We start from the raw sequence: 21,018 nt of genomic DNA, 5'->3' as shown, positions 1-21,018 counted from the left end.
ATTCCATTTACCTCGGGGCTCAGTGAAAGCTGCGCACTTTGGTGTAAATTGCTCCGGAATTCATCTGCAACCTCACCGCCCTGCACTATTTGCGCTTAAGAAACGCGAAAAATTCCACATGTTGATTTTTTTTTTTTACATAATTTATGTAAGGTCGGATTTCCATCGGGGACTTACTGTATAACTCAGTGGGCTCTATCTTACCTGGTAAAATAAAAAGTTTACTTTAATGTTTAAACCTTAATTCATACAAACTAAATGGCTGGTTGCTTACATAAACATTTTCTGAGAATAGATGCATTTAATCTTTATCCAAGTCACCAGTAATAATTATACAAGGAGTTTAAGGTGCTATTTAACAAATGTTACAGTTTTAACCAAGTGTTTGAAAAAATTCAAAAATTATTTTACCATACTAAAACTACAAATCAAATGCTGATTTAAAGTCCAAATACAGAAAAGTAATATTAATAATACTTTTTCTCTGAACAGTTTAAAACAAAAATTAGGAAGCCACAGCACACATCCCAAACAGAGCCTTTGCTTTAAAGGCACATACTGAGATTCTCAATACACATTTTTATACAGTAAAATAACTGAAGCGTGGCAATTGTAAATTAACTGATGTTTCAATATTTGCTTTATTTAGCTATGTACTTTGTTACAAATTAATTATTTGTCCAATAAAAAGTTGTTCATTTTAGACAGATTTTTTCTTAAAATGTGATGCACGGTGAATTTACATTATCTCCACAAAATTTCTCCAGAGACATTATTTCCCCCCCTACCCCAGTCATCAGCAACACTTCACCCCAAACCCAATACACAGCAGCATCCCCGTGTCAAACAGAAATAATAAGCACTTGTTTCTTGGGACATTGCACAAAGACTGGCGGAGGCTCGATCAGTTTTCACTGCAGGTGTTCTCGGAGTCCGTGCCGAGGCAGGACGGCCGCACGTAGCTGAGCAGGGCGTAGGGTGAGCTGCGGTCTTCGTCCAGCAGAGTGGACACGGTTTCCTTCCAATAGCTGAAGTTTATGCAGGAGCTCTGCACAGGCACACGCATCAAATCTATATGAACAAACGAAGCAGATACCAATCAAGGATGTTGACTGTGAGGGACCCAAAACTTGGGTAACTGGGTTCTCATAGCAATTTGTTGACCACTGCACTACCTCTCCACTCACCCACCAACTCACACATCGATGCATTTATATAACCGCTCATTCACACTCTCGTTCAACACGTGGCTTGTCGACTTAATGAGGGCATACGTTCTCGAGGGAGGTGCTGTCCTTGTCTTTGTTCAGGTAGTGCGTCTGCCAGAACTGCAGCAGAGAGTGGAAGTTGGTGAGCACGTGGCCTGGCTTGTTGTCAGCCAGCTCCTTCTCCCGCAGCGCGTTCAGGTAGATGGGCAGCCCCCCTCGCCGCAGGGCTAGCATCAGGAACACGAGGCTCGTGTTCAGGCAGCTCACGTTCTCCTGCAGCCAAAACCGTAACAGGGTGTTAAAACTCACTGGAGTTTTGTTTCTACACGAGGCTGATGACACCACATTTTGTTACACAACGTCACAGGAGCCTCTGCAGTGGCATGAGTTTTTTCGAAGTGGAAAAATATTATTCTACTAATTATCCAGAAAAGCCTTCACCGAGTGTCACATTTTCATGAGGCTGTGCCAGGTTTTCAAAGTAGGGGGGGGTAATATTGTTACGTGTAATACCAATTGAGCAATTTGCAGATTACTTTTCAGCATTGGCATGTTTTCGTCAACACCAGTTTCGTTAAATATATTAGCGATGAGAGGAAATTGGAGAACTCTGAGGAAACTCAATCAGAAGATTCAAGAGCTGAATGGCTCACAGGGCTATACCTAATAAATGAACTTGAAGAACAAGAATTCAGAGATGGTATCTATATATACACAGTAAAAGGGAAAAAAGGGAAGAGGTGGAGAACATACAAACTGAGCAGTGCGGGAATTGCACATTGCTAAGGTGGGGGAAAGTCTATCCATAGACAACCACGATTGACTTCCCCACAAAGTAGTACAGCAGTCCCTCGGTTAACAGTTTAATCTGTTCCACGAAAACTACTGTTAACTGAAATAACTGTTAATCGAATATAGAAAGCATAATGTAAACAAAGCCAGTCAAGGTCTAAATGCTCGTAAATGGGCGTCGCTGATTGGCTAGGGCATGCTCAGCCCACTGACAAGCGCTCGGACTGGCATGCATAGCGTAAACATACCGTTCATCAAAATGTTTACGTTCATTGAAACCATGGCGTCCTATGGGAGGCGGAATGTTAACCGATGTCACTTAACCAAGAAACTACTGTACTAATATCGACCTTGGAGGGACTATGGGCTGAGCCAACCCCCAACTAGGATTTAAACTCACAACTTACCCGTTGCAAGATGCTTACTCTACTGCTGGGCCAACTACCAGGCGCATTGCTTGCAATTGTCAAATACTTTTAAGTGCAAATGCAACGCTTCTGTTGAGCGCTCATACCTGAGTGAGTGTCTCCACCTGGACAATGCTGATGAGGCGCATCAGGATGGTGAGCTGGTTCTCCACGCTCGCCATGTACGTCAGCAGACGGCACTGCAGCATCACCTCCGCGACTGAAGAGAGATATACGCGGGGGGGGGGGGGGGTGGGCATTAATCACACAGCTGATGACACCGATTTAACCCGCGTGAATTTTGGCTGTAACACGAGGCTCTGGGTGTGCACTGCCATGGCTCCGTGGGTGTGCACTGCCATAGGCTCCGTGGGTGTGCACTGCCATAGGCTCTGTACCGGTGGAGTCGTCGGTCTGAGAGAAGCGTTCCAGCGACAGCACGATGCAGCGGATGAACATGTTTGAGTCCACCAGAGAGCTGTTGATCTGCACCAAGAATTTCTGAAACTGCAGCACATCAACCAACACGGGTCACATTTCATTATTCATTAGGATAAAGCCTGTTGACTTTAGACATGGAATTAACATAATTGACCTAGGCCGGAGTGCATTAAAAAAAACACTTAAATAAAAAAATTCCTTAGTTTCCTATGTAAATGCGAATTTAGGTAAATCTTGTGTTCGGTTTATGCAACCAGGCACTGGGATGTATATGGAGGTACCTGTTACTGTTATTTTTAAAATTAAACCAGGGTAAAAGACTGATTCTCATTCGAATTATTTGATGCACGTATTACAAATTGATGCACCATTAGAGTTGCGTCAGTTTACCTTTTCTTCAGTGTCTACGCATGTGTCAAACATCTTGAAGGCTTTGACGTTGAACTTCATGAGCTCTCCGAGCAAATCGAAGTTGCTCTGCAAGATGTCCCTGGATGTGCTTTCGCTGTCGATGATGCAGGACAGGATGTGCTGTGGGAGAGGGAAACAGTGAAGTAGGATCCTGACAGTATGGAATGCGTTGCATTCTGTGGGAAACTGATAACATTACCATTCATAAACTACCATTGTGTATGCAAGGCTGATGAGACAACCTCAACACCGGTTCAGAGTTTGTAAGCATTAAACTAATGTAATTGAAAAATATAACTTTTAGAATACCATGTGGCTGATAGGATGTGTAAGAAAAATTGCTTTAATTTTGTGCAGAGATATATGGGAATGTAAATATATGGGTAAAGTGTAGGTAGAGGCACGTACCTCTAATAACCCTCGTCTGAGAAGGAATATCTGATCAACATATGAGGTAGTACCACGTAGGAAGCTCTCAACTGCCCTTGCTAACCAAAATCTGAAAGAAAAAAAACGTCAAACATCAGAGACAGAGCCAAAGATGCAGCACAACACACGGGTGAGTTTCTCACTTTTACTTTTCTCACTTTTATTTAAAGTCGGGTGATAATCAAGCTATGACGTGCACATTGTAATGTTGACAAGTGAAAATGTCACAATGAAGTCAACATGAATCCCAAATGCACCGCAAAGTGACCCCCAACAAACCTGAACGAAGACTCGGGGGGCTCCTCCTTCATGACCTCGATGAGCTTGGAGAGGAGCCCTTTATCCCCTAGACACACCAGCCTCCTGGAATGCAGTGCGAGTGTCAAAATGGCAATCCAGCCAATCAACGAGCGTTCACAATATCAATGAAAATTCCTCCCGGCTGCTCTAACAGCCCATTCCACTGTCCATCAAGGTCGCCTAAAATTACAGGCAGCACGTTACACAACTCTTAAAAAGTACCACTTGTGAAAACCTGTATGCCGGACCACAATCATGCGTGTCCAAGAATTATGAAAATACATAACCACATATATTGTATGACGCAGCGGCAGTGTTTGGACACTGAAGGGCAGTATCATCAGCAGGACGACATCTCTGCTGTGGATACAGGTGGCCACGGACCAATGTGGGGTGATCCGTCAGTCATCGCATGGATAGCCACTTCATATCACCATAGCAACAGTTTGCCCCCATGTGTTGGAAGATACCCAGGGGGCACACGCATTGTCCACGACAACAAGTAGGCTTCACCGCAGGGGAAGTTCCAACCACAATGACTCGCACGGGAAATGATTCACGTCTTGTTGTGAAAGACAGTACCCAGATATGAAAAGGTATTCCTGTTTGTAATACTGCAGAAACACCTATTTTTCTAAGCATACATTTTGCAGGGGGAAAGCCACAAAAATGAGTTAACTAAATATTATTTTGTTCGTTTAAACAAAGTGCAATATTCAACTCTAATAACATGGTAAAAATATTGCTGTGCCATCTCAACTGAGTAATTTGCAGGCAATTCTTCAAATTTGGCAACTTTGGACCATGACACCAGCACACAATGGCCTGCACTTTTCGAATGACGTGCACTGTGGAGCAGGCGGCACGAAGTATTTCACGGTCAACACTCCCACAGCATTAACCAGGATCACCCACCAGACTCGAACCGAATCTCTGCAACAAGTGGCAACCGTGCTACACCTGGACCACATCACTGCCTAACGATACCGAGTTTTGTTTATGAGCTAATGCAGGGTTCGGAAAATGTGCGACTCCGGAGCCACGTTGCCGCTCCTTCAGGGACTGCTTCGTGACGTTATTTATTAAGGACCACCGGGGTCTCGTATTCACATGCATTGTGGCTCTTGAAATATTGAGGGTTTTTTTACCGAATTCTAAATAAATGGCTCTTGTTGCTATTTTGGTTGCCGACCCCTAAACTAGGGGGATGGCGGCACTTGCTGGTATCCTGACCGTGTGTCGTTACCTGTTTGTGTTGACCACCGCTTTGGTTTCTGAGACTTTGGCTTCGAGCGCAATGGCACCGAGCTCCATCAGCTCCAGTCTATTCAGAAGTAAATACTTATTCCTGCAACAAAAAACACAATATATGATCAGGCAATCATTCCCAATTTCATTTCGTATGTGTGTTGAACTTCTTTCGCACCGTACGTAGCCAACCGTGCTAATCGGAGGTGCAGGGAAACGACAACAAACTAAACACAAAATGCAGTTCCAAAGAAATTAGTTTTCAATCTAGATTTAAAAGCACATAGCTCCAGTGGCTTCCTAATATCGGAAAATGTCATAATTTGTATACACATATAGGTAGTTTAGCATGATAAATTATCACATTTTTGAGTCTGTTCCTACACAAAACATTTCGGATTTCAACCAGGATAAATAAAGATTCCGATTCTTATTTCATGCAAGAATACGTTATTTCTCACAGGTTAAGGTTGCCTAACGTGAACATGAAACAATTTTAGTGAAGTGCAATGCGTGTAGGTACTCGTGATGGTCGCTGAAGCTGTGCAGGAGCCTCAAGAATTGGATCTTCAGAGCCACGTCCTGCAAAGGACATTAAGAGGGTGATTGGTTGATACTGGCAATAATAATCCGTGAAAAAACCCCTTAAGACTCAGCGAAAAACCCCAGGGTAAAACAAGTGTAATAATAAGAGGGTCCTAGTCTATCCAGAGGGAGGCAAACAGAACGATAATTATGGTTCACGTATTCACCGATTACTGCTCTCAGTGCTTCACTCACTGGGCTGCAGTCGCAGTTCTGGTTAGGGCTGTGCAGCCGGTGGTTGTGCGAGCGGTTTTTCCAGATGAGCTTCTCGAAGAGATCATTCAGGCCAGGAATCAAGCGGAACTCTGCCAGCAGCTTGTGTACCTTCACAACAAAGACACAGCCTCACATTCTCCTAAAGCAGCCTTAACAACAGTGTTATCATGTGACCCTGATTTTATTCAGAGACGAATTCTGTTTCCCTACTCTGAACACACAGATAACATTTTTAATCATTAAACCCTGAAACTGAATCAATCCTTAAAACTCGCATAATGATTAAACAATGGTATTACTCTGCATTATTTCTCCCAGCCCTGTACGTGAAAAATAATGGGGCAAGGTTCTTAAATCCCCCCCACCCAGCAGTAGGAATGAGTATACCACAGTCGGTGGGGTAAAGTGGCTATGCCCACCTCTTGCAAGGGAGGGAGGGAGGGGGCCCCGGGGGGCCGTGGGTAGTACCTCGTCGCGGTGCTTTCCCGTCAGCAGCACGCACAGCAGGTAGAGCACCTCCACCTTGTACACCTCGTGCATGGTGAGCGGGAGCTGGTCAATTATAGGGTGGTCACTGTACTCCATATCTGACATCGCACAAGTTCACACGCACGCACTAAACTTAAAACTTTTCATTTCACCAGGTAAGGCCCACTGAGCTATATAGCGACCTGACCACAAATGACAGCCCAACAAAGTAGCTTATCATGTGGAAATTTATAGCAGCCAAATACTCTAAACGCATATTTCTAAATGTAGAGGGAAAAACTGGAGGACTCGGAGAAATATCCACATGACCACAGGGAGAGAGACATGCAAACTCCCATATAATACAGGCATCAGGGTCGGGATCGAACCCACGACCCACTCTATACCAGGTGAGGTAGTTAATGTCTCGCTGCCGCGGCGCACATGGTCAACACTCGTCCTGTTAAACCTGCAGCGTTGTCACAATTAATGCACGTGCAGCCCTTTTGCGAAACCAACAACTGGATTAGGGGACTCCCCTGCTGCGCTGGTCAATATAATGTAATTTTTTTAATATTTGACCATGTTTTACCGCACTAGTCAAAGCGGGTACTAAGCAGACATTTAGAAGAGGGAGCATAGAAGTACAGTACAATAATCGCTTTTTCTGTACTGCCCACCGCACTGCTATCCCCGCACCCCATAATGATCTGCCTCGCATGGTGGTCGCCCATCCAGTCGCTGTCCAGGCTCAAACCAGCTTAGCTTCCGAGATATGACGGGATCTAAATGCATGATTATAGAATTTAAATTCTATAATTCAAAATCTTGTTATAATCAACTGCACTTATAACAATATTTAATGTAACATTTTTAATGTCTTTAATTTCAAATAAAACTAAAAAAATTATGGGGGTCACTAATAATACAACATGGATGCCAGTATAACCATGTGTTAATAATTATGGTCATTGCCCAAAATGTCGCCTTTTTTTTTTAAAGGCACCATGTTATTGACAAATGTGTTGAGTTTAAGTATGACGAGGTTACTCGTCTGGTACGTTCAGAATCAGAATATTTATTTTATTTCAGAATCTTTATTTATCCTGGAGGAATCCGAGGAGCTATGAAGCTCTATTTCACAGATGTCCAGTAAGGGGGCGGATCAGGCAAGTTACAATGAAAGCGTTGATGAAAGTGTCACGATATAATAACAATTTACACATCTAAAGCAGCTTTCACCTGGAGATCGCAAGGCGCTGAATATTGAAAAGTGTGAGAGCCAACCACCACACGGGGTGGTGCTTTCCCTTCGCTGGGTGTGAGAACGGAGAGGCGGGTTTACCCATGCTCGTATCCAAGCCGCTCTCGTCCACGATGGACGTGGTCATGTCCAGGGCGACGGAGTTGTCCATCAGGTTGAGCCAGTGCTCGAGCTCCTGCAGGAAGACGAAAGGGCTCTGCCTCTCGGTCGACTTCTGTGTCGCGAGCTCGCACAGTCGCTTCACGATTCCCGGGATGTTCAGCAGCATTGCTGGAAGATCAATCACAATGATGCTGTTATTAAGATGCTTGTTTTATCAAGGAAAGCCTGAGCATCAAGACCATTTGTCAGGAGAGTCCCTGCCAAGTATTTACAGCTGTGAGCAATGATTGCTTTTGTATAATCTAAATTTGGTAATATGCGTGTTATTTTTGAGCAAAGGGATGTATTGACCAATACCGGTTACATTGTACTGTTTTTCTCTGTAGAAGCCAGAGAACTTAGAAGAAACCATGCATCAAAGGGGGACAACATACGAACTCCACTCAGAAAGTCACTCGAATTGGAAACACAGGCCCTTCTTGCTGTGTTACCACTGCGCCCCTCTGCTGCTAAATAGCGCACAGTGGAATTCAAATGGGGGCAGCAGCAAGTAGATATATATCCTGACCAGCTTTCCAATAAAATATGACCAGACTCACCTTGGTTCACCTCGGCCGACGTGGGGTTGCAGTGCCTGCGCAGCTGCTCGTTCTGAGCCAGCAGCGTCTGGTTCTCGTCTCCCACTGGCTCCAGCTCAGACACCATCACCGAGAGCACGCGGCAGAAGTTGGCGAACTGGTGACGGTCGAAGCGGGCGACGAGCTTCACCAGGTCAGGGATCTCCTCCAGAAGGATCATCTCCTAGACGCCACACCGGTCGGGCACAACGTGCGCAACGCCAAAGTTCACACGTCTGCCGTGTGTAGTGCGACAGTGATGCAACGTCCTAGTATCGGACCTGTAAGTGCACCGATACTTGCAATGTCTTTGTACTATTCGCCTTTCTCTGGTCTAACACTGGTGTGTCTCTGGTGTAGGACAATCAGTTTCAAAGACAATGCATTTGTTTGCATGTTTTGCCACAAGTATGTGTGGTTAATGCAAACTTGATGCCTTGCAAAAAGGTATCTATTTGGTATTTGAACATGTTATATTGCCAGAAAGGATAAAACCTATTCTTATTAGTCCCAGCACACGATTTTGCTTAGTTTGTTGTCCTTCCCCACACCTACAATTAGCACGATTGGCTACGTACGGTGCAAAATAAGTTATACATATATACATCAAGCTCGAATAAAAACGATACAAACCTGCACCAAAATTAACCCGTTTCCATATGAATTATGACATATATAAAACCTGTCACAATTGTTGTCAATATTCACCAGAATAAGCAATTAAATTGGATTTTGCAAAGCAAGAGTAAAGGGAACAGGAACCGAGAATGGGTTCTCAGCGAGGTGTTTTATCACCTTTTTAGTGCCCAGCACGTCTTCCATGAGCGAGGCTGCCTGCAGGTAGCCTCTCTTCTCTGACATCAGCGTAAAGAGATACATGACGAACTCGAGCCGCTCGGAGAGACGCTTGGCCACGCGTTCCGTCTGCAGCTCACGAGAGGGCATGGGCGCGCGAGGGCAAGGGAACATGAGGTCAGGAGCACACGAGAGGGCAGGCACACAAGAGCGCATGGGCACACGAGAGGGTATGGGCACACGCGAGGGCATGGGAACACAAGATCATGAGCACACAAGGGCAGGGGCACACAAGATCACGAGCACACAAGGGCAGGAGCACACAAGAGAGCAAAGGCACACGGGGCAGGAACAAATTGGGAGGGTATGGGCACATGCGTGAAAAATCCGTTGAGATGGAACATCTCAATTGCAAGGGTTTCCAGGGTGTCAGGTTGCCACGTGCATAGCAAACACGAATAACAAGGCCATGGATAGTAACATGGGGGAGCCCTTCATCCGGTAGAGGACTTAACACAGCCGTTGATGACCATGATAATGACAAATGCTCAAATTATATTTAAACACATTTTCACACGATTAAATTTCTTTTCATTTTTCATTCGTGTACTCCAGTGTCATAACTAATGATATTGAAATTATTCAGGGACTTAGAAGATCCCAAGTGTGCCCTGTCAAATCATACTTACACACATGCAGACATTGTGTAAAACCTCCAGCACAGCTTTGGTCAGGTGCATTTGTACTGCAACACAAAAACAAGTTCACCAGGTCACAAATCCATGATGTCATATTAACACTTACACATGTGACATGAGTGCTCACACAGGGAATACTGTATTAAACATTAAATGGCAATGCCGCTGGAAGGAAGCATCAAAATAGGCATGTTCGGGGAGGTTTTCTTTTAATATTTAAATTTGTCCCTGCATCAGCAACTTAATTTTTTCTCATGACTAGACTATAAGGTTGTGGAACCTGAAAGGTAACATGTCCATTTAAATATTACACAACAGCAGCTATATTTCTGCCAGTGACCATATCACCCAGAATAAACTAACCATTTTTTTATTCTAGATTTGAAGCTTTCGTGACTGCAAGGATTCATACTCTTAGTTCTTTCGGTAAAGTCACGTAGGTAAAAAAATAAAATTAAAAAAAATCACGACGCTTCGGAGGCAACACAAGTCTCCGTCATCAGGTGGGACCGTCACAGCCAGATTTGCTGCATCTGGCTGTGACGGTCCCACCTGATGACGGAGACTCGTGTTGCCTCCGAAACGTCGTGATTTTATTATTATTATTTTATTAATTTTAATTTCATTTTTTACCTACGTGACTTTACCGAAAGAACTCAGAGTATATATAACCATTGTTTACTTTTACCAGGTAAGGCCCACTGCGCTATGTAGTTTGTTTCAGAAGGGACCTGGCCACAAATGATAGCTCAATGAAGTGGCTTATCATGTGGACATTTATAGCAGCTAAATACTCTAATTGAAAATTTCTAAATGTGGTGAGAAAAACCAGAGGACCCGGAGAAAAATCCACGCAACCATTGGGAAAGACATGCAAACTCCAAATATTCAAGCGTCAGGGTTGGAATTGAACCCACGGCCTCTCCTGTATACTCGGCGAGGGAGTTAACATCTTGCCACCGTGGCACCCCTGAATGTGCCCAAACTGGTCAGATCTCCCAAGAAAAGCAAGATTTGATCCTGGAGAGTGATTGGATGGGTGACCTTCATGATTACAACAAGTGTTGTAGGCTGCCAGCTGTATTTGGGCAGCAGAGGGCAATGCGTGGGAAATCCATTGCTCCCACATCTATGCTCTACACCTTCACTAACCTGCACACATCGTTCTGATTTTTATGATATTAATTTTTAAAATGCCATCTCCAAGGTTTTGGGGTGAGAGATATACGAGATGAAAGATAACAGGTGTGCAAACTCATTGTCAGTACTATGGGAACCTCATTTGCCAGTAAAAATATGATAATTGGTTCTTTACCCTTCTATCTGGCAACAAAAAAAGGTGTCAATTTTGTTGCCAGATAGAAGGGTAAAGAACCAATTATCATTGTCAGTAGTCCGAGTATCAGATTCACACTCAATATTTGTCACATACACACCCCTACTCCATTAGTCGCTTATGCTGTAACTTTCGGATTATTTAAACGAAATTATTCATTAAGTCCTGACTGCAAATGAAAGTGTGTACAATTTGAGCTAATTCAGCAGTTAATTTATTTTTGCTACTCTGTGCACTGAAGTTGTAAGAATAAATAACAAGCAAATTGCCCCTCATTATAACATCACGGGATAAAATCGAGAATAGTGCACGTATTACACCGTCATGTGATTGTTTGTTAACTGCAACATTTCCATCATTATCCACAATGGATTAACACATGGCTTACTTCTAAGCTTGCTTTGGTCCTGTGGGAGTAACGTTGGTCTCATCAGGACATCCACGAGCAGCTGAGAAGTGAAATACAAGGGAGACAATAGTTTAACACGACGTGTATTTTAGACGTATGTAAACATTTTTATTTTAACACATTTATTGAATACTAGGTACACAACGAAGTCGAAATTTACATTTCACAATCTGTACTCGCACAATTGCAGTTATTAAAACTGTAGGTGGAGACCAGACTCAGCCCATCATCCCTCCAGGGTTGATAAAATAGGTCTCAATGCGACAATTCCAGTGGTGACCCTATGGAGATTGACCTCTGCTTTTGGAATGCGGAATTTCCACAACTGACTGAGGAGTGGCAAAAGGATGTGAAGCTCCCCATAAATGTTTGAGCAGCGAGACACTTAGATTTTGACTCTCCGAAGACGTTTACATCTGTAGGTGTCTGTCATCAAACCTTTATCTCTGAGCATACCATAGACGAGTTAAATGTGTCTTGACATTCGCAATACTCAGGATATTACTAGCTGTGTTGCATGCCATATGGCCTAGGCTCTACATGGTTGCATGGCACATTAACCCTCAACTCAACTTGTAGTTGTCCAGTAGAGAGAATTGGGTCACCAGCATAAGACAGGAAATTCCACCACTGGTTTTAGTGGAATATTTATATATGCAGTGTAATCTGCACTACACACGTGGGATTGTGTTTTGTTTGTAAGGTTGACTCACTAATAAAAGGCCTTGAACAACAATGAAGATACTGTTGAACGACTCTATGGGTACATACAACTATAAACAATTTTCAATTTACCAGGTAAGGCCCACTGAGCTATATAGCTCTTTTCAGAAGCGAGCTGGCCACAAATGACAGCTCAACGAAGTGGCTTATCACGTGTAAGTTTATAGCAGCCAAATACTATAAACGTACGTTTCTAAATGTGGAAAGAAAAACTGGAGGACCTGGAGATAAATCCACGCGACTACGGGGAGAACACGCACACTCCAAATATACAGTTGTCAGGGTCGGGATCAAACCCACAACCTCTTGCATACCAAGCGAGGTTGTTAACATCTTGCAAACCATAGCTTTACATACTGATGGGATCAGTGCATACGATCGCCAAATTGCACAGCAATGCTCCTCAGAAACGATTTACATTCAAAATTACGCTATTTATCACAGTGGCTGAGAACTCCAGACTTGAGTCGCTGATGAGTCTACAGCAAATACAACAATAATGTACCACGTTCATAAATGCTTAATAATAAGTAATGAGTAATTAAGTACACTTGAAATTTGCGCTCTTCTTACAGTGCAGGGCTCTCACAAACGTGCTGTTTCACAGACAGTTATAGTCTGTCAGGAGGAAGCAATGCTGCTATGTGCAATCCCAACTTTGCAGGTAATTTTTCTGCATTGGGATATTGGCCAATACAAGTTACATTGTACTGTTTGTGTAAGCTATGGGAAAAACCGGAAATCCTGGACAACAGGAGGAAGTACAAACCCTACTCAGAAAGGCACATGTGTCAGGCATCGAGAACACAGGCCCTTCTTGCTACGAGACAAAAGTGTTAACCACTGCATCGCCTGCCTCCCATGAAGTTGGCCACCAGACTTGCTGTGCAATGTTCAGATGCGACTACAATGGGATGACTTAAAGGCAAACGGTGCACTGTTAAAATGAAGGGTAACACTATGCATGATTAGTTACATATGGTGAAAAAAATTGCATAAATTTCACCACTCAACCAGCATACTCACAAATTGCATGAGCAGAGAGCACACCAAAGAGGGCAACTGCTATAAAAATGGAGCGATGAGATCCGTTCATGTGAAGGAATGAGATTTATGCTGACATTGCAGGACCGTGACAGATGGTGACAGCATTAGTTTGACAAGAGAGAGAATGGCTGATAGTGGTGGCACATACCTCCACTCCTCCAAAGAGGTCAAACACGTCGGCATTAATGAACTTTGCTGGCTGGGGCACCTGCCCATAATCGGCACTGGATTCCATCCCTTCCACAGTCATCAATGAAATGAGATCCTGTGGACAACGGACAAGTTAAAAGAATAACATGTTATGCCCTGCATTTTAATTGGGTTTCATGGAAGATATTGAACAGCCTAAATTTAGAACAGCTACATGGGAGAAAACGTGAGGACCTGGAGGGAACCCATGCAGAACAGGGGGAGAACATACACACTCCACACAGAAACGCACCCAAGCGCAGAATCAAACCCAGAACGTTCTTGCTGTGAGGCACACACGTTTTACTATTGATACACCCTGCTGCCCATAATACTTGGTAGTACATGTAGCAGCAACCCAACAAAAACATTAAAGTAAAAACACCTCAGTAGTTGTGTTCGGTCGCAAGTTAGGCTATTACCTCGGAATTACAATCATTACGGCATGGATCATTTCTGAAAGGGGTACCTGGAGGGTAGAGATGCATTCTGTGTAATTGATGTTGTGTGGTTGACTGTTGTCATAGAGACGGCGAATCGACTGGGGAATGTTATTCCACTTGGCTCGCTTGTCTCGTAACTTCAGTACTGGTTCTGGCATCTGTAATTACAGAAGAATGTATGAGACCAGGCAGTGCAATACTTGTTGAAGTGACATGCGTCAACGTACAATCAATCACAACCACCTGCTAATTTTGAGAAACTAATTATGCAACCCAGTTCAATACAGGTATGCATCGATTTATGAATGTTGGGTTTATGACATTTTTCATTAACGCAATGACAAATTATGGACACTTTTCGATGAACAAAATCAAATTTCCGCGTCGACGAAATTTCACAAGGCACACGCCATGAGATTATCAAACAAGAAACATCCGGGAGACTGCATCATCCATCCACGATAGAGTCATGGTATTTCTGCAGTGCCACAGTAACGCCTCTACATCACCTTTCCAGTTCTTTCAACATGCAGAATATCTTTTGGTTTTAAATGAATTATTATTCAACCGTTTTAATATTTACATTCTTTATTATAATTTTAATATTGTGAAAAGTGATGTGGGTGTATATTTTGAGGTTAAGAGTAGTTGGAATGACTGTCCTGAAACACATGCTTTTTTAATTCAATTAATGGGAAAAGCCATTCTGATTTACGAAATGTAGTTTCACGCGTGTTTTCTGAAGAACGCATCCCCCTTTGGTAAATCGAGGTTATGGAGGTCACCATGGTCATATAAGTTTTTTATTTTTAAAAAGTTTGTTAAATATTGGAAATTGTTGTTCAAAACCATTCGGTTAAGCACTACCAACCTTCAGCAATTGGCCCACAGAGACACACAAAGAGAGGTAAGAGAAATGGAGATACAGAGGGAGACACGGAGATATACAGAGATAGGTAAATTGAAAGATAGATTTGTCAGCAACAATCAACAACCATGGATGGAACAAAAAGGATGGAAGGGGGTTAGGGTTTGGGTCACTGATTTGTGCAGAACTGTTTTAGAGCGGCAGTATTTCACTCTGCAGCAGCCTGTTTAATATGTAGTTTTTCAATAATTGGATTACAGAAAGAAAGGTACATATATAAATGGAGAAAATATTAACCACCACAGTTTTGCTGGCAACATAATTATTACACCAAAATGGAAATAAACTATTTGAAATTCTATATTTTATTAAAGGCTGCATGCAGTGGGTTACAAATAGAGGCTAAACAAAAGTCAGGTATAAGTTTGATAAACATTTAAAGATATCTGTCAAAGAACACAACTCGAAAGTAATTTTAATTACTTTTACCTAGGGCAGTGATTGAAGGTGGACCACAATACAAATGAAGAAATCAACGAGTTGGATGAGAAGCAGGTTGCACTTTTAAAGCAAAACTCCAATTAAAAATAAAAAGGAACAAATGTGGCTAAAGAATAACGTTTTTAATGAGTATATAATCTTCTATGACAAACACATTAAGAAGAAAATGCAACAAAAACGTAAAAGTGAACAAATAAACATTTGGAGGAGGGATACATGGAATTTCACTGGGACAGAGGAACAAATGGATTACAAAAATACACAAGTTAGTAATCACTTAGCGAAGAAACATTAAATTAGACAGGCCATGTGGCTCGAATAGATGATGGTTGGTGGCTGAGACTTACAATGGAGTGGCAGAAAAAGGAGGGATTGTGCCTGAGAAGACCTCTCTCTTTATGTGAAAGTGTCCAATGGACTGTTGCATAACAAGACTGATGGCAATAAATTGTACAACCCTTTATGCAGCAGTGAATTTATCATGCATTGAGATTATTTTTATATTATTTTGCTGCTATAAATTTCCACATGATGAGCTATCATTTGTGGTCAGGTCACTTCTGAAAAATAAGTTAATGCCTCACCGGGCTTTACCTGGTAGGATAAAACATAATTTAGTTCTATTTGTATATTTTTTATTTGTTTACATTTCCTAAACTTTGCACTCTGATCGTGTTTTTGTATTGTTTGTTGTTGTAACATTCTGATCCACCCCAACTGGACATTTGTGAAAAAGAGCTTTATAGCTCATCGGATTCCTCCAGAATAAATATTGAATTTCTGAGATGCTAATCAGTTTAGTCCAATGACTGCATCTGGTCCAGGAGCTTCCCTTTGTCATCCTGTCAATCAGTGCTTACCTCTTCAGGCGTGACATCTGGAATATGACTGCATAAAATTCCTCAATCATGATTTTGTGGCTTCGTCTAGCCCTCTTACTATGAGCGATGTACCTTAAACTTCTTACTGCATTTATGTTCCAAATGCATATTATGACATCTTAAATTGTTTTGTTCTCTCATTTCTCTATTCTTCCCAATGGGTTTACAGTGTATTCTATGCTTTGATATTTTCAGCACTTGTCACATCTTTTAGCAGGTAAAGCCCGCTTATCTATATAGCTCTTTTTCAGAAGCGACCTGGCCACAAATAATAGCTCAACGAAGTGGCTTATCATATAGAAATGTATAGCAGACAAATACTCTAAATGCGTGATGTTGATTCTAAATGTGGAGGGAAAACCCGGAGGACCCAGAGAAAAATCCACGCGACCACGGGGAGAACATGCAAACTCTAAATATACAGCAGGCGTCAGGGTCTAAACGACGACCTCTTCTTATACGCTAGGCGAGGTAATTAAAATCTCGCCACCGTGTTTTCAGATGCTTTGTCCGATTTTACCATGCACTGAACTTTCAGCGTTCGGCCTCTTACAACGTTTGCTATATAGTTATAATGGTGACAATTTGCTTATCTAGGAGATACAAGCGTATTGGCCTCGACCCAGTCTGATTTCCCCCTACCTTGTCTAGATTTTACACGTAAAGTCCGGGGGCACTGTCATCTGTTTGGGTGGCAGGGACTGACATGAACTCAGACCTGGTACGGCATTTTGTTTTCATGGATTTGTTTACCGAGAAACATGTCCGGGATGGGTTTGTAGAATAAGGTGGAATCCCCTAAACCCTGCTACCTCGCGAACTCAACGTCCACCGTCAACTGCCTCATATCGTCGAGTAAACGAGCTTCGCCCTTCTCTCTGGCCACGCTTGCCCCGTCTCGACTGTGACGAGGAGAAGAACAACAACAGCAGCCTCCGTGCCTTTTAATTCTGTTTCTCTTTACTCCGTTGGGCCTCCGGCATTGCGGTCACACCGGCCATCTTACCAAGGTAAAGGGGGCCCCACTTTTACTTGCGATGTTGGGTGACGCAAAAGTCGCACTCCGCTTACTCCTCTACACGAGCGGCAGCTACCCCCCCCTCTCCCCTAGCAACATGGCCACCGGCTTAGCGCGCCGCCAAGACGTCACCCGCGTTGGCAAGGAGGGCCTCTGCCCCGTCAACCCACACCCCCCTCTCTCCACCATTCTATCCCCGGCGTTACCTGCACCACGCTGGCGAGACGCTGCTGCCCGAGCCGCTGTCGCGCCAGGCTGTGCACCACGCTGCTGCTGCTGCTGCTGCCTCTGCGCGTCTTCTCCACGTGTGAGGAGCAGCCGGGCCGCGGGGACCCGGCCCGGGCCGCGCTCCGCGCCTCCTCCGCCATTGTCGAGTGCCTGCGGGGCGGCTCCGCGTCTCGCCTGCCCGCCACCCCCCAACGCGCCGCGGGGCTGTGCGGAGGAACGAGACGACGGCCGGGGGTAGAATCCTTCCTAATGCGATGGCGACGTGCGCGGCGGGGGGTGTGTGTGTGTGTGACGACGGCGCCGAGTTTCCTCGGGAGCTAAAATATCTGCGAGCCCTCTGCCCGTCCCCTACAGCTGAGCGCGGGAAGTGACGTTGGTCGACGTGACGCTGCGACGAGGTGACGTCATAAAAACATAGGCTCCCGCGTGACGTCATAAAAACGTCCTCCTGCGTCGAGCGTGGAATGACGTCGCGGGGTAAACACGCCAACCCGCGCGCTGTGACGTCATGGTGTAGTCGGCTGTATGAGGCACGAGCAGGGGAGACATGACGTCAGAACGTTAAAGTTAGCAGAGGTGACAGAACTTGGGAATATGAAAAGTGGAACCAGGAGGGTCTGGCTCTGGTTGAGAGCTGAGGGTTGTTTAAGCCAAATTTTGAGTGACGAAAGGGAGAGTATTGAGTAGCCAGGCTTTGGTAGATGTTTCACGTAACAATACAAAAAAACCCTATTAACACATTCGTCGATAACTTTGCAGAACCCTACTATTCAGGATGGTCCTACCAAGTTTCTGCAGTAGTGGGCGATGGTTCCTCTGTGTACTGTAATCCTAATTGATGCATTTGCACGGGAGGGGGTGAGCATTGGAACGTTTAGCCAATACCATTTACGTTGTATTGTTTTAGCCGATGGGATGAAACCGGATAACCCGGAGGAAACTCATGCAGAACAGGGGTAAAACATACACACTCCACAGAAAGTGCCTGAGTCGGGAATCGAACTCGACTTTTTGCTATGAGGCACAAGTGTTACCACTGCGCTGCCACCCTGCCACTCAAATGTATTACAGCAAGTTGATAGTCTCTGCCCAGACACCAACGATAACACTTGTCTACAATTAAATATGCTGAATTCAAATATGACAAAATAACTGATTGGATACTATTCCCAAGATAAATAAGTTTTTACATTTTACATCTATGTGTATTGTGTAGATAGAATTTTTTACTCATAAATTGTAAACCTAGGTATTTCATGTGTTTATGGTTGCTTTACATGATACCATGTCACCTCTCCTGTTCATGTAACACTTAAAAAAATCAGCAAAAGTATTATATAAATAAAATAATTTATGAAACAAAAGGCAAAAAACAATTACATATTTATAAGTACATAGTTTAGTCCAGTGGCAGCTCCTGCAAAATCTCTCAGGGGGGGCAGATGTCTGGATGATTGATAAGGATAAGGTCCACCCAAGCAATGGATAAATTAACAGCTTAAGCATGTAAAGGCAACTTCACTTCTTTAATATTAATGAAAAATAAAGTGACTCTTACAATACATCTTGTTTGTTTCTATACTCACTATTATTACAATCCACTCAGTTTCTTTTATTAAAGATTCCACTAGGTGGCGACAAATAATATTGTTGACTGAAACGTGCTTACGTATGATGACGTAAGCACGTTAGTGCGAGCCCTTCCGGAAGCCATACAGAATGCATTGGAGCGCCCGCCGTTCGAAAAAAAACATCTTTGAATGTAAGTCTATGGGAACACTCTGGGCGATTCTCAGCCAGAGTGAAGTCGCCCAAAAAGAGGCGGTACTCCACAGAACGTGACATGACGCTGATTGGACTACTGTATATCCAGAGGCACAGTAACGGCGAGCGTAACTCTGTGGTTGAATGACATTGGTGGTGCGTCGCCCAATCGCCCTAATGAAGAAACCGCCCCTGGTTTAGTCCTTATTCAGTGTCTACTCGGCGCTTCTTGGCTTGTCTCTTGTATTCATTAAATGGAGCATTTCTTGTCACTGTCCAGCAATAGTCTGTACTCATTGATGGGCTCCATTTGCCCTTATAGCGTTTCTCCATTGTTGCAACGTCCTGGTGAAATCGCTCGGCATGCTCGTTGCTCACTGCTCCGTAGTTCGGTGGGAAAAATCTAGATGAGAGTGCAAAAATGTATCTTTAGTGACATGTTGCAACCAAGGCTTTTGTATGCCTGGAGGTTTTCCACCAACGCTCTGTAGTTGTCTGCCTTGTTTCCGAGAAAATGTGTTGCCACTAACTGGAAGGCTTTCCACGCCGTCTTTTCCTTGCCACGCAGTGCACTGTCAAATGCATAATCTCAAATAAGTTCACAAATCTTTATCTTAGCTTCACTTCACTTTGGAAATTTTCCACGGAGGTACTTGAAAGCTGCTTGTGTTTTGTCCTTGGCTTTGACAAAGTTCTTCATCAGACCCAGCTTGGTGTGTAAGGGTGGTAACAAAATCTTCCTTGATTCAACAATTGATGGATGCTGAACACTTTTCCTCCCAGGCCCCAATGACTGTCGGAGTAGCCAATCTATCTTGATGTAGTGGGAATCTCTCGCACGACTATTCCATTCGCAGAGAACACAGCAGTACTTTGTGTATCCAGTCTGTATACCAAGCAAGAGAGCAACAACCTTCAAATTGCCACAAAGCTGCCACTGATGTTGGTCATAGTTTATGCACCTCAAAAGTTGTTTCATGTTGTCAAAGGTTTCCTTCATATAGACTGCATGACCAACTGGAATTGATGGCAAATCATTTCCATTATGCAGCAAAAATTTTAAGATGCATCTTCGATGAATCAATGAACAGTCTCCACTCATCTGGATCATGAACGATGTTGAGGGCTGCCATCACACCATCGATGTTGTTGCAGGCTACAAGATCACTTTCCATGATGAAGAATGGGACAAGATCCTTTTGACGGTCACGGAACATGGAAACCCTAACATCACCTGCCAGGAGATTCTACTACTGCAGTCTGGAGCCCAACAGCTCTGCCTTAAATTTTGACTTAAAACTTTCGTGACTGTAGGAATCTCATATTCTATGGTTCTTTCGGTAAAGTCAAGTAGATAGAAAAAATTACAACAATAACAAAATAATAAAAAGAAAGTGAATTATAAAGTATCACGACGTTTCGATCGCAACACAAGCTTTATTTTCATTTGTATTTATATAATTTGATTATTATTTTATCTATCTATGTTACTTTACCGCAAGAACCATAGCATATAGCTCTGCCTTACTCTTAGGTAGTTCCAAATCCCTGACAAGGTCTTTCAGTTCACCTTGTGTTATAAGGTATGGTTCAGAGGAGGTCGATGGGAGAAAATCTTGGTCATGTGACC

The 21,018-nt window shown here is 43.4% G+C and overlaps 1 protein-coding gene across 1 annotated transcript; it reads right to left on the bottom strand.

Moving 5' to 3' along the window:
• Positions 1–622: 622 nt before the first annotated feature.
• TRPC4AP (transient receptor potential cation channel subfamily C member 4 associated protein) lies at positions 623–18,008 on the bottom strand. Its single transcript, XM_061572137.1, has 19 exons — positions 17,603–18,008; positions 14,155–14,286; positions 13,645–13,761; positions 11,706–11,766; positions 9,973–10,028; positions 9,284–9,412; positions 8,471–8,672; positions 7,851–8,039; positions 6,506–6,624; positions 6,017–6,145; positions 5,760–5,818; positions 5,235–5,336; positions 3,968–4,051; positions 3,668–3,758; positions 3,239–3,379; positions 2,806–2,914; positions 2,515–2,627; positions 1,275–1,481; positions 623–1,048 (listed from the first exon to the last, which is right to left on the bottom strand). Exons 1-19 carry the CDS (start codon positions 17,762–17,764, stop codon positions 905–907), a joined length of 2,346 nt encoding a protein of 781 aa, XP_061428121.1. The 5' UTR covers positions 17,765–18,008; the 3' UTR covers positions 623–904.
• Positions 18,009–21,018: the final 3,010 nt, after the last annotated feature.

Source organism: Lethenteron reissneri, chromosome 49, assembly GCF_015708825.2.
Source record: "Lethenteron reissneri isolate LAM-NWPU_2019-01 chromosome 49, ASM1570882v1, whole genome shotgun sequence".
In the NCBI taxonomy this organism is placed as follows: domain Eukaryota; kingdom Metazoa; phylum Chordata; class Hyperoartia; order Petromyzontiformes; family Petromyzontidae; genus Lethenteron; species Lethenteron reissneri.
Note: the sequence above shows the minus strand (reverse complement) of the source record. Positions and strands in the feature narration are given on the sequence as shown.